The sequence below is a fragment of the Panthera uncia genome, chromosome D4 (genome assembly GCF_023721935.1).
Source record: "Panthera uncia isolate 11264 chromosome D4, Puncia_PCG_1.0, whole genome shotgun sequence".
NCBI lineage: Eukaryota > Metazoa > Chordata > Mammalia > Carnivora > Felidae > Panthera > Panthera uncia.
In genome coordinates this window covers 44,038,531-44,053,351 of record NC_064807.1, presented here as the reverse complement: position 1 = coordinate 44,053,351, position 14,821 = coordinate 44,038,531, and the positions used below count along the sequence as shown (strand labels likewise).

At 42.6% G+C, this 14,821-nt stretch overlaps 1 protein-coding gene across 2 annotated transcripts in view; it reads left to right on the top strand.

Annotated features, from left to right (window-relative positions):
• Window positions 1-2,709: 2,709 nt before the first annotated feature.
• Window positions 2,710-14,821, top strand: part of MLLT3 (MLLT3 super elongation complex subunit) — a 286,493-nt gene continuing 274,381 nt past the window's right edge. Inside the window, exons 1-2 of one of the 2 annotated variants that reach the window (XM_049635181.1) lie at window positions 2,710-3,014; window positions 4,408-4,588. In XM_049635181.1, the coding sequence (XP_049491138.1) occupies window positions 3,003-3,014; window positions 4,408-4,588 (193 nt within the window). In that variant the 5' untranslated portion in view covers window positions 2,710-3,002. Of the gene's footprint in view, window positions 3,015-3,406; window positions 3,493-4,407; window positions 4,589-14,821 lie in introns of those variants that run through there. The other variant, XM_049635187.1, reaches the window with a different exon arrangement.

Genomic DNA, 14,821 nt, shown 5'->3' with positions numbered 1-14,821 from the left:
CTGTCTTAAAACTTACTTGCAAAATATTTTCTATAATCGCATTGTCAAGTATTCAAAAGACTTCTCACATTTGTACCTCATGTGAACTGCAAAGATCTCCAGATATGCTAGACAAAAATTAATCTGATGTTACTCCTGTTTTGATTGATTTTAATTGATAGCCGGCTTGTTAGAACAGGTTATACACAATACATTGAAAGACCGGCATAAATTTCTTTGCCCAAAAGTTGAATCTAGAGTATTCAGGATTGTGTTTTCTTTCTTTTTCTCCTCCTCCTGGTCTTTTTGTTGTAAAGAGGTCACGTAAGGACGTTGGTGGAAGGGCTCCATGCGCCATCTACTGACCAAATCTATATTTTCAGTGTCTAGAGAATGAAATTTATCCCTACATTCGGTGTTTAAAGCAGTCTTTGGGATAGGAGGGGTAATGGGAAAAGACCCTCTTTGACTCTATGGCTTATTGGTGACTCCTGGAATAATATTAATTCAATGAACACATAGTTCAAGAAAGAGATATCAGCCCCTCAGCGCAAAGACAAGTTACAGAGAGAATCACAAAGAAAGTCCGCTGGCACTGGAAGAAATTAGCCAACCTCTAAGGCCAACTCCAACTTACAACTAGATTGTTGTTTTTCACCTGTGTGTTGAGCTACACTCACTGCCCAATGGTTGCTGCCTTACAGGAAATGGCTTTTGACTAATGGCACATCCAGATAAACATCAGTTCCCAACCTGATAATTCTGAAGGACTTCTCTGTAATTTAATTATTTCATAAAAAATTTAATAATACATAGCAAGTAGGTCCTCCCTTCACCTAGATCCTAACACACAGCTTGTCCCTGTCTATGTAAACTTAGTCCTGATACACACCTACACATACACACATACAAGATGATAGACATCTATGTACCTGTGGGTCAGTTGAGAAATCTAAACCCTTGGATTTGGATCAAAATGTTTCTCCCCTCGGTCAATCGTCCTCTCCACTCTATCCTAAATCCAAAAGAAGGGTAGTAGGAATTGGGGCCCTCAAGCCAAAGTTTCCTGGGTTGTAACTGGGGAGAGGTCAGAGCATCAGTTTTAGTAGTTCAACCCACTGGAGTTGGAAGGTTGGATTGAAAATTAAAGTTGGCCTGAAGTGCTCCGATCTGATTCGGGTTCTCTTCCTGTCAGAAGGTGGGAGAACTGAAAGCTACCGACCACGGCTCCAGATGCCCCAGGTAACCTCCTTCCCTATTCCTCTCCCGCTCTCTTTATTCCAAGAGCTGAGACAACTTGCTTTCGTGGTTTAAAGAAAGAAAAGAAGAAAAAAGCAGAAAGTTGAGGGAGAAAGACGAAAAAGAGGCACATCAAGAGGGAAGGCAGGGCGAAGAGAAAAGAAAGAATCAGAAAGAAGTCGGGAGACCAGGGAACTTGGGGAAAGAAAGAAGACAAAGACGGCGAGAAAGGAATGAGGGCTAGGAAGATGCAAGGATCTTTTTTCAACGAACCGGAGTTACACCCATCTTTCACTTTCAAGTCGATCGTCTAGATCTTATCCGTTTCCTTAGTGAAGGTCGTCCGCATTGCTAAAGGAAGCTAGTCAGTCCTCCACCCCCTCCCGCCCCACGCGTGGCTGCGCTGCTGTATCCCCAGCCACTGAGACCCAATCCATCCCGAGTGGGAACGTTTGCAGGAAGGCGACTCTGGGAACACTCTTGCGACTGGTTGTCACCCGGGAGCCTAACCGGATTAATACCCAGAGTTGGATTACGCTGGCTGTCACCAATACGCCTAAAGATTATAATCCAATTTATGCACATTACAGCCAGTATTAACTTTATCTGCTATTTTAAGACTCCCAGTTGCCCCGCGTGTCCTCAGAGGACAATCCTCCGCGTTCTGATGCCACCCACCAGGCTGTCCGGAGGGGAAACCTCCCGAAGAAAACAACTCCAAGCCTAGTTCCTAAGGGTCTGCAGCCGGTACTCCCAGGTGTTTTACCTTCACCTGGGCACCGCTGCGCGATGCCTCCCAGCCGGGGATTACCAAAGCGGGAGGAGTTCCCTTGGAAGGAAATAACATTTTTGTTCATTTCATTTTTGAATTTTCGGTGGCGGTGGCAGAAGGGCGGGGAGTGGGAGTGGTGGACGGGTGCCTGTGAGTGTGGATGGGGAAGGGGGCCAGGGGATTGTTGCCGGTTTTAACAGTCTCAGCGACTGCTTTTTGATGTTTGTTTGCAGAGTGGCACTTCTCTCGCTCTTTCCTTAAATAAATTTGTTTGGGCGTGAGTTCTTGACTTCCCAGCACAAAACCACAAAAAGACGGGGTGGAAAGTAAAAGAAAGCCCCCTCCCTCCCCCGAGCGTGCTAACGCCGAAGACTTGATTTAACACCCCTTCTCCGGCTGCTGGGGGCTCTAGGCAGTGGCTACATTCCAGCAGTTTTAATCCGTTTTTTATTGTAGGGAGGGAGGAGTTTACACAGGGCTGGGATGGCTCCCCAGCTGGCCGCTCTCCCCATTCTAGCGCCCCCTCCCCGTCCTTTGCTCCACCTCTCCACCCCCCGCCTCCGGTAGGAACCTGTTACTTTAAGCCTGGCGTTCCAGTGTGGCGGTGCGGGCCGCCGGGTTTCGGGAGGTGGCCGGTGATTGGCTCTTTCGAGCTCCCCCTGGTTTGCTCGCTCGGCCTCCCCGCGCGCTCCGCCCCGCCCTCGCGCCCTCCCTCCGCCCCGTAAGGCTCGGAGCCCCGGTGTAAGGCGCCACGGCGCATGCTCCGGAATCTCATCCTCTGGCCCTGGAGCTGCTGCTGCTGCTGCTGCTGCTTTTGCTTTTGGGGCTGAGTTTAATAAGCGAGCGAGCGAGCAAGCGAACGCGGGGGGAAAAAGGCAGAGAATGTCCGCCATCTACCCTCCGCTCCTGGGCGCGCTCTCATTCATAGCAGCCTCTTCATGAATTACAGCTGAGGGGGGCGGGGGAGGGGGGGTACCACACAACACCCCAGCAAACCTCCGGGCCCCCAGGCATGGCTAGCTCGGTAAGTACATGCAAAAAAAAATAATAAAAGACCCCCCCCCTTCCCCGCCTTTCCTCCCTCGCCCTGCGCCGCCGCCGCAGCCCAGACAGCGCCAGCGCTCCGCGGTTCCAATTAGAGAAAGGTTGGTACGGCTTGCAGGGAGCTGCCGCCTCTCCCTCAGCCTCCGCTCCCCTCCCCCCCCCCCCCCCGCCCCCCCCCCCCCGGCGCGCGCACACACACACACACACACACACACACACACACTCACACACTAACACACTCGCCCCTCCACCACCCCCCCCCCCGCGCCTCCCTCTCTCCTCGCCTCTCTTTGCAATCGCAAGAAGCGCACTCTCGCTCACACGCGCGCACTCACACACACACTCACACGGTGGAAGGAGGCGAATAATAACTCAGCCATATTTCAGCCGCCGCCGCCGCCGGGAGCCGCGGGCACAGTCCGGGGACGCGGCGAGCAGCCTCGGCGGCCGCTACGATGGTGCGTTCTCCGCGGCGCGCGTGTGTGAGCCGGAGTGTGCGGGCTGACAGCGGCGGGGCCGCACGCAACTTTGCCCCCACGCCGGGCTGTGCGCAGTCGAGCCTCGGCGGCTGTCCGCCCGCCTCCCTGCCTTTCCGAATTTTATTTTTTGGGGGAGGTGGGAGCTACTTTGGGTCCACTTTGGCTCTTGGAAGTGTGTTGCGGGGGCTCTGTTAGGCTGGCCTCGCCGATCGCGTGGGGCTTTTCGCTGGGGGGTGCGGGGTGCCTTAAGTTATGGATGCCTCGGCGTGTTTTCCTGCGGGAGTGTGTGTGTGACGACGTCTCATTTTTGTTGTGCACGAACCCAGTGCTAAGAGCACGGGAGTTTGTGCCCATCAGCAGAGGGTGCCTGTAGTTTCCATTCCGCCTGGCACAGCGCTCCACACGCACGCACACACACATGTACACAAAGACTTCCTCGGCGTGTGCCTGTCGCCGCGGCACTTTCAGGGAGGGGGCTCGCCAGAACCCCCCCTCGGGGTCCCGGCTACCTCCCTTCCCACGCCGGGAAACCGCCCCGGCATCGCCTCCTAATTGTCTTCTAATTTGTTTCCGATGCATTTGTTGTCGTGCTCGTAGTGGCTTGAGTGAGCTCTCCCTCTTCCCCCCGACCCCCGGACCCCCTTCCCGATTGGGGGTAACATTCCGTTACAATCCCTGTCGGCGTGGATGCTGGGCGCCGGGCGGGCCGGGTGGGGTGTATCTGGGGGTGTGGAGTGTGCGCGCCCACGCGCGTGAAACGTGGATGCAGAGGGCACCGCCGTTTCCTTTTATGTGCGTTTCAAGAAGGAGGAAAAAAAATGTCAGGCGCAATGTTCAGTGTCGAACGGTCGCCTTCCTGTTGTTCACGGCTGTCTCTCCTCCCCCTGCCCGCAGTGTGCCGTGCAGGTGAAGCTGGAGCTGGGGCACCGCGCCCAGGTGAGGAAAAAACCCACCGTGGAGGGCTTCACCCACGACTGGATGGTGTTCGTGCGCGGCCCGGAGCACAGTAACATACAGCACTTTGTGGAGAAAGTCGTCTTCCACTTGCACGAAAGCTTTCCTAGGCCAAAAAGAGGTAGGGCTCGAATACAAAAGGAGCTTGATCAAAAAATGTCTTTGCTCGCGGAGGAAACAATCGCTTGGCCCGGGCGGTCCCCTCTGCCCCTCTCCCCGCCCCCCGTTCCCCCCCCCCGCGTCGCGCTCGCCGGCGTCGCCTCGGGACCTGGGTGCGCGGCGCCGCGCTGGCCAGGTCCGGGCTCTCGCCCGCGCGCGCGCCACTTCGGCTTCGGGAAAGTCACCGCAGAGAAAGGACCGTCAGGTGTCGAGTGTTTATTCATCCCAAGCCAGCCCTCACCGGTCCTCTGGGGTTAGCCGCGGGTTCTGTGGGAAGGTGCAATTAGTTGTTGGGTTTGGAGGCGTCGGGGGGTGGGGCTGGAGGGAACAGACAGCTTGCGCCTTTTTTTTTTCCTAGAGAAATTGAAATTTACCTGTGTTATTAGCAGGGAATGCGTGGGATGTAGTTATTGTTCCGTTTTGGGAAGTCGCCTCTCCTCGGGGTCTCCTCTGCCTTCCTCTCTGTGAATTAGGCGGGAGGTGCCCGTTGTCACTGATTTTTCCTTTCGTGGGTTAATCACCCCCCGCCTCGCACCGTCAGCATTTTAATGTTTAGTCGGCGGAGGGGCGGGGGGCTTACTCGTCCCTAGCCCCCAGTGGCACTTGACTGCTCATTGGATTTTTGAGCAGCGTGCCGAAGTCTCTGCCCGATGTGATCTGCGGGGAGGAGGGTCCCTGCAAAGGTCGAAGCTAAGTTTCAGAGGAACGATGTTTGTCCTGCCTTCTTCCTCACTTCTTCCCCACCTTGGATTTTAGCCTTGGTCTCTAGTTTGCATATCCTGCCCAGCCTCTCGGGCCCCAAGCACTTTCCATAAAGGGCAGGACAGTTTTGAAAAAAGAAAAAAGAAAAAACAAAACAAAACACCGGAGTGTTATTTTGAAAGAAAATTTAAAGAGGGTTTGAGAAATCCTGATGTCTATTCCCTTCAGCCTCCGGAAAGCTACTGTCTGGTTGTTTTAGTTGGATTAGTGGAGGTAACAGTACAAATACAATAAGGTGCTTTGTTTGTGAGCAGGTTTATTTATCTAACTCGACACAATGGTTAGTAGTTATCTTCCATTTGATCCGTAATCTTTATTGGCATCTAGAACTCCTGCAGTTTCTTAGAGTAACATCATAATAAATCCATTCTGCTTAGAGCTCCTGGAAATTATTGAACATTGAGGAGCTGAATAAAGAAAGGAGCAATGCTGTGTGCCTCCGAGGTGGCAGAGGTTTGTGTTGATGCTTATTTTTTGTTTCCAGAGCTCATGCAATGGGTTGTAGGACCCTATGTTTTGCCTTCAGTGGTTTGTTTTATAGCTCCTCCTGAAAACTTGAGCAGTCGAATTTGTTGGGCTTTGCTGATGGTTAACAAATGAATCCAGCTTCTAATAGAAGGGTAAGACTATGCATGGCCTAGAGGAAATAACATTTAGATTTTGTTAGCATGATAGATCACAATACAGCCAGAGATCATTTTCCTTCATATTTCCTCAACACTGTAATTAGGATGAGCGTCGTCAAGTTTCTGTCACTGTTTGAGGTTGGGTGTGATGCTTCTTGGAATCTCCCTCTCCCTTTTCCATGTATGTATAGAGCCACTGCAGAGGAGTTGAAACAAAAGAAACCACCTTCTAAGATCCCTGGTAGCCACCATTAGGACTCCTTGTCTGTCACACACTTCGAGAGGGAATACATTTAACCAAAAAAGCAGTGTTTAGTATATTAGGGAAACTACGTCAGTTGGCAGAAGATGTAGCTCTTAAGATAACTTTGTTTAGGCTCCGTGGCAATCAACAAATTGGCATTATGAAATTAAAGATGACCAACCTCCCCGTATTTCACCACTGTTTCCCTGCTTCAGTGTGTGAGTGGGGATGCTCCCCTTTATTTCCCATCCTGAATGATTTTCGGTCCAGCCTGAGGGAGCATGAGGGTGCTGGCCCTGCACAGCCCACACCTGGGAGTTGTTGCTAGGCGTGGTAAGCCGCTTGCTAACACTGATGTCTCAGACGTCTCTAGCGAGAGATGCCTGCTTGCCCGTTGGGCTCTTCGGTTTTTATTTTCAACTGCGGAGTTTCTTTATGTAGTCTATAAGCCATTGTTTTAAAATGTTTATTTTTGGATTTTTATTTGTATGTGTGCTTCCCATGATGTGACAAGTCCTGGGAAAAATGCCAGCTTACATAGCCCAGGAGAGACCTTGTCATACTGTAATTACACATGATTCAGATTGCAAGAGAAGGTTTCTCTGTTCATTGGGAATACTTAGTTGTAAATTCAAGTAACACCAAACATACCACTTGATCCTGGGACTTATTTTTTGGCTTATAACGCCTTTCAAAATGATAAGAATAAATAAATACAGAACAAGAATGCCAGACATGGCTAAGTCTACTCCTGTACCTTTTAAGGTGCTGTATTTGCTATCTTATAGATCTGTAAGTGAGAAATTGGAAATGGAAGACACTGCACAAATGGCTTTGTGAAAAATCTGAGTTGCAAGGTATTCAAAAGAAATGCACATACTCCAAACTGTAAATGGCTATTAATAATGGCAAGGTAAATCACTTTCAGTATATACATTAGTTGATAAACGGAAGTGGACCTTAGCACTGAGGATGAACTGCTCAGCCACGAAGATGGATGAGTCCTTAGTTTGGTAAATCTTTGCTTTGGAAAAGCAAATTGATTTTTCAGGTTGATTTCCTTTATTCCACAGTAATAGTATGAGAACTTGCAGAGGAAGAAATTAGAGTATTTCAACTTGTTGCCTGATGAGAATTACATGTACCGTTTCAGAATTGAGCTAATTGTACTTGAATTCATGTGGGTTTACTCTGTCCCAAAGATGGGTTGGAGACTTGCAATTTAAAATTACTAGCACTGAGTCCTAGAAGAGAGATTTTGATGAAATGGTGAAGCCTGGAATATCCATTAGTTGTTACAGAATAAGCAGGTCAGAGTCTAATGCATTTTAAAACTATCCACTTGTAAAAAAAAAAAAGACCATATCTTATTTATTAGTACCAAAGATTTGTAATAGTCTGATATGACTGAAATGAATAGTTACATTCAAAACATTTAATTTAAAATATTAATGCTTTCATTTTCAATATGATGGGAATTTGAGTGAACTTTCTTTCCAATTACAGCCATCCTTACTATTGCAGTCTGTTCCATTGACATTTATGATATGAAATCTGTTGCTTATTATTTTATGTAAGCTAATTTGGCCACTGGTATGGTTTGATGGCTTTTTATTTGTAGCCCTAGTCCTTTGAGTGGGCAGATAAAGCATAATAAATCCCCACTTACAACTTTGATTTAAATGTTTGAGCCCAGCGTTACTGTGTAGTTCTGATTTGTGTTAAACAGTCTTCTGAAATAATTTGGATAACTTTTTATCAGGGTACCTAAAATTTGAGGCCAGACTAGCTGAAGATATTGCGTGCACCTGGTGTGTTTCCTCTTCTTAGGTATTTCAAAGGTTTCAGAAAAAAAACAACAACAACAACAAAAAAAACCAAAACAGATGGATGACTATACTGATATATTCAGTGAGTGTTAGAAGATTTGGGTAGAGTTCTGTATGGAATTAAGATGACTGGTGAGAGCAGTTCTACTACTTGGCATTTTGAAGCAACATACAGCATAATTTTCCAAGGCACTTAAAAGCTGAATTATTGGAGGCAATCTCCTATGCTGTTAGTGGGAATATAAATTGGGCACGGACATTTTGGAGGGCATTTGGCAACATCTATTAAGGTTTTAGATGTTTATACCCTTTGACCCAGCAAGTTTACTTCCAGGGATTTTCCAACAGATACAGCTTTGCAACTGCACAAAGATACAGTGTATTTCTTGTGACTTTTTAAAACAGAAATTGGGAAGCAAGCCAATTAGGGGACCCCAGCTGGGTTCACTTAAATGATGGGGATTATAAAAAGGGGTAAATATGTTTGTAGATGCAGGAAGATCTTCAAGAGATATTAAGTGAAATAAGTCAAGTTGCTAGATCAGTGTGATCCCATTTAAAAAATATGCTTATAGAACTAAAAAGGGTATGTGTGTATGTGTATAAATAAATTTTGGATGAGTGGGAACCCAGCTCTTACGGTGTTGGCAGGGATGGGAGGTTGTTTTTGTAGCATTTGATTTTTTTTTTTTTGAAAAGTTAATTCCATATATTTAAAACATTCCAGTGAGCACTCATTACTTTTTAAGACTAAAAGACAAAGAGTAAAGACCCAGTGTAGAACTATCTTGGGTAGATATTGCTGCTCCGTGGTGAGGAGTTTGGGTTAGGAATTACAGCCTTGTATTCGAACGCTGGCTTTAGAGACCTCTTGTGTGCTCTTGAGCAAGTCATTTCTGTGTGTGTCTTCTCACTTGTGTTCTCATTTGTGTTCCTGGAACGATGGAAGAAGAGGACCATTACCTCCTAAATTGAGGAGTAAATATGAATCAGCTGTTTTCCAGTTTATTGGTCTTCGGACCTCTTCAGACTCTTCAAAATTGATTCCAGAGAGCTTTTTCCATGGACTTGTATCCATTAATATTTACTCCATTAGAAATCAAACCTGAGACATTTAAAAAGTTATTTATTAATTTGTTGAAAGATAACAGTAATCAACCCATTATACGTCAGCATATAAATAGCATTTTAAAGAAAAATGAGTATTTTCCAAAAATGGGAGTGAGAAGTGTCGCATTCTTCTACTTTCTGTGTGTACACATCTTTTCACTGTTGTGAAATAACTGGCTCAGCTTGTGTGTCTCTGCATTCAGTCTGTTGTGTTCTCACACTTTATGGAGCCCCTCGAAGACTGAAGCACACTCGTGAGAGCATGGGGGAAAGAGGCAAAAATGTCTTAGAGTTGTGGTGAGAATAGCCAATCCCTGGAAGAGGTTTTGGGGATCCTGGGGTCTCCAGAATACACTCAGAGAACCAGATATTCAACGTAGAACCTGGCATAGACGAGCTGCCCCATTAATATGTGGAAGGTGATGTTTTAAAGCCACAGTTGATGTTGCTAATAAAAACATTTAATGGAAGGAGGAAAGATCAGTCTTCCAAAGTACTGGCATGGTTAAGTTCCATTGTAGCAATTATCCAGCGATTTTTTTCAGAAAAGGAGAATCCAAACTTGGCTTTCAGGGGATGCATTTTATAGTTAATATCACTGTCCAGTTAATGGCATATTATTTGTATAACGCAGAAGCTTTTGTATCTCTTATTTTAGGTGACCTCCTGTAGGACTGTCTCTGTGAGGTAGGACAGGGCAGGGGTAACAGTCAGTCTCATAATTTTACTTTAAAGATTACCTTGTTCTTTGCTCTTGGTTCTTTGAAGTTTCCTTCCAGTGGTCTTCCCTGGGCCAACCTTAGCCCTTTCATTCTTTTTCTGGTCATCTATTACAGATGATTCCTACTACTTAACACATCTTTTACAGTTCTAAGATGTGGAACTTCTTCTTTTTTTTTTTTTTTAAATCTCTTGGTGACTTAAGTCCTCAAAAGAGAACTTGGAAAGCTTAGATACTTGGGAGGGGAGGAGCTATACACAGTTGCACCAATGACTTAGTTAAGGATTCTATGTATTACTGAACTTCAGACTTTAATCTTTATTAAATTTTGATCTCTGAAACATAATGTTTCACACTGTCCTGATGGAGATAATAGAAAATTCTATAATTGTTTTCCCTTGGCTTTTATACTTTCCTTGATTTTAGGTTTTACTCAAACAAGAAGCTACCACGTAGAAAGAGAAATTCTCTTGTCTCAGTAATACAAGTTAATATTCTTTCAAAACATTTTGTTTTGTGTGTGTGGCCAGAGTGTCTTTAGTTCATCCTCTTCCTCATAACATAGATTTTAACGCTTTAATCTTTTATTCTCTTATATTTTGTGGTTCTCTTTATTCTTGTTTATAGGGCTGTATTCATATTTGAGAATATAATTTGTCTGAAAAGAGTCCATTGATACTACAGATAATTCATACGTTTTTTTTTTAAACTTACAGATAATGTAGAAGATGAGAAATTACATTGCACAATCGTACTGTACAGCTTTTATGAAGAACCCATGTATTTTTTTACATGCAGTTGAAAATGCTGTTATTTTTAAAATTTATAGATATGTGTTCATTATAGAAAAATCAAACCATAGATACGTAAAAAAGTCACTGAGAATTCTTTACAGCCATAATTAATATTTTAGTAAATATCTTCATATATATACATACACACATATAAATACTAACGTAAATTAACATTAATTCACTCAACAGGTGTTTTTTTGGAGCTCCTATATGGCTAGATCACTTCTAGGAGCTGGGGATACAGCACAAATGAACATTCCTACCCTCAGGGTATATGGTGAAATACCATCTTTTTAAAGCTGAATTTTATGGTATTACATTGAATACACATTTGTCATAACTTTATGTGGACATTGTTCTTAGTGTTAATTTGTTATGAATAATGCTATGCTGAACACCTTTGACATATTCATTTTTATAGTTTCGCCTATAATTTCTTGGTGTTAGATTTCCAGAAGGGAGGTAGTTGAGACAAGGTACACAGGATTGATTGATTGATTGATTGATTTAAAGGTACATAGATTTTAAATTTTGTTGTGCATTACCAAACTTCCTTCCAAAATGATTGTACCAATTTATCCTTCCCCAGGGGTTGGGAGACTTCTCCTTTCCCCACATGGTTACCAGTACTGGGAATTAAGTTTTGTTTTTTAATCTTTGCCAGTTTGTGGATGAAGCAATACTTTACTTTTATTTGCATTTATTTGGTTAGCAATGCTACATAGCTCTCTGTGTGTATATATTTACTATTTGTCACTTATGGTATGCCTCTTTTGTGCCCTTTTTGTATTTCTCAAAAAAAAAGAAAAAGTACAAGAAAATACAAAGGAAAGAATGATATAACAAACATTCAAATCCCCACTACCAAGAATGAATAAATGTTTACATTTTATCCTATTTGATTCTTTGTTTTGATTTTAGAGAATTAGGTATTATAGATGCAGCTAAAGTTTTTAAGTGCTTCTGAATCCTTTTTTTCTAACTTTTTAGCCTTTCTTCCATTCTATTGATGCACATTTGCACATTTATATTGGTGCAGGTAATAGTACATTGTGTTTTAAAAATCTCCACCAAAAGTATCATAGCGAGTGAATCATTTTTTTTAATTGACATATAATTTGTATACCATAAAATTTACCCTTTGAAAGTATAAAATCCAGTGGCTTTTAGTATATTCACAAGGTTGTGCAACAGTGGCCACTATTAAATTCCAGAACATTTTCATGAGTGAATAATTTTGTGTCTTGCCATTTTCCCCTCTCGACATTTTTGAACCTTACTACATTTCATGTGTAGAGAGCAAATTCATTACCTTTAGGTCCTTCTGTTTAGTATTTTATGGCAGGAATAGGTTGTATGCTTACTTTTCTGGTCCCCTGTTAAGGAATATATAGGTCGCTTTCTGTTCTGTGCAGTGAACATCTTTGAATGTGTTACCTTTTACAAATGAACAAGGTTTTGAATATAGGCCTAGAATTTGAGGTGTGCGTGTGTTTTCATTTGTATTAGATGTCAGATTGCTCTACAAAGTAGTCGTGACAGTTTATACTCTGTCAGGGACGGAGTACTGTTTTCTCTACAGCTTTGCCAACATTGATTATTTTCAGATCTCTTAGTTTTATATTTAGTTGAAATATGGTATCTTTTGTTTTCATTTGCATCTCTCTGATTTCTAATGGAGTTGAACATTTTCTATATGTTTATTGACCATTTGGATTTCCTCTTTATTGACTTTTAAAAACATCCTTTGTCTTTTTAAAAAAAGAAACTATTGGGATCTTTTGTCTTTTTCTTATCTGTAGGATGTTAGTCCTTTTTTGTTTGTGTTGAAAATATCTTGTCCCATTTTCGTTTCTTTTTCTTGTAGTCTGATGTGTGGTATCTCTTTGTCATACACAAGTTTTTAATTTTGTCAAATTGATCTATTTTGTTTTGTTTTCCTGTGTGGCTTTGGGGTTTTGTTTAAGAATATAATTTGTGGGCATGGTAATGTGCTTAACTGGCAGACTTCATACGTGCAGGACACAGGGAAAGGATTGGGGGAGACGTAAGAGAAAAAGGGGGTCCCTGCCTTCGATGTGCTTTTGTCTTCTGGAGCTGGAAAGGACCCTTGAGATTATTCATCTTTGTTTATCTTCTTGTTTTACTTTTAACCAGAAGCCTAGAAACGTGAAGTGATCTTGCATGTAGATACAATGAGTCACAAATGTGCTGGTGTAAAGATAGCTAGTAATAAATGTGGTAAACGTTTACTTTTAAAATGGTGAATAATTATTCACTTATATTCGCAGACAAATGTTCAGCAATAATTACTTTTGTAGACATGACCTAGGATTTAATTAAGCGGTGGTAACCATGGTAGATGCTGTCTAAAAGGGAAAAGTTCTATAGCTTCTTTAAGGTAAAATCACATTTATTTTGTGGATTAATTTAAGATTTTCCTTTGAGATTAAATCATTAGGAAAAATTGTTACTGAATGGTAGGGATCTCCTGATAATCTGCCGCCTCCCCAGCCCCCCACCTCCCTCCCATGGTAGGATTGCAATGCCATGAAGGATCCAGAACATTGTTTTAAGAAATACTGTTGTATGATGTAATCCTTTTAACTTAAGTGTGATAAGTTTGCAGTGATTAAGGCTTGAAGAAGGCTATTATCATTGAATTTCTAAAAAGATAAGGCTAGTATTTGGGTGTGATTTAGTTGGTATGTAGTAGTTAACAGTTAACTTTTTGGATAAAATCAGTGCATCATCATTTTTTTTAAAGAAAATGATGGCTTATCTTGAACTCATTCTGAGGCCTGTTTATTTAAAATCATGTTCCTAAGTGATTATAAAGATGATCAGTTGAATTTAATTAGAGTTATTACCCATGTTAGAAGATTGATATTTTCTGAGCCAAATAAATTTTAAAATATTTAATTTTGCCAAAAGCAGATTTTTTTTCTTTGTTTCTTTCCAGCAGAAATCATTAGTTAGTTATTTTCCCATCAATACCAGGCCAAATGCTGTGTGTATGTATTGATTTTAAAAAGCAAAATACACATTAACAATTTCCTAAAATATTAGTAAGAGCAGTAACCTACAGAGTAGGGAGAGTTACTTGCCTCTTAATGTATCTAGATATAAATTCAGTCTGCATAATGCCTGTAATCTTTGCAGATAGGTTTTATGCCCTACTTCTTCCCTCTCCCTCTGAGGGTAGTATTGGGGGAGATTAGTATCAGATTATTCTAGGTACCTATTTATTTTGATAAACACTTATAATATTTTGGATGTTTAAAAACAAGGTTCATTTGGACTCCTATTATCCATACCTTTTACCCCAAATACTTCATTATTATGAGTTGCTGAGAACTGAAAGGTTTCTTTGCATTGAAGAAATACTCTTCTATTTGACAAAAATTTTTCCTTTGTTTGATTTCTTTCCCTGTTCCTGTATTATAAGCAACTGTTGTGTGGTGACTCAGTGAAAAATAGTTTAGGCTGTTGGGATTTGGTTGCTCTTGGTGGGATGGATTATTCAAAATGTTGACATAGCTCCAGATTTTCTTATCAGAGATGCTTGTTGTATGACTTTGTACCTATGCCCAGAAATAGTAACGAGCAGTAGGAAGTTACTTTCTCATCATATGAACACTGAGCAGAAGCATGTGTTATGTCCTCAGTCAGTCCCCACTGGCCTCTCCTTGGATATGTATCTATTGTTCCTCCTATGTTGCATTAGTTACACATCAGATGAGATGAGACCTATATTCTCTCTGTGGGTAGTATTCATAGCTTTGATCAATGCAGTCTAGACATTGGAAGTTTTTGACAACAATGTAGATTTGCAAGTCGGAGTTTTAGAATCCTGACTTTAACTTCCACTCCTCTAAGTGGTAAATTATTACTCAGTGTTCTGAAACTCGTTTCTTCTGTACCTCTAATAATTGACTTTGTGTAAACAGAGCCACCACTTGAATTTAGCAGGAAACATTGTGTTAGCTTAGAATCACATTTTCTAGAATGAGCTTTAGCCTATGTTCTAGGCAAAAATGAATTTTTCTCCTTTCCTGTCTTTTCTCCCTTATTCTTTTTTTTTTTTTTTTTTTTTCCACCGACTTTGG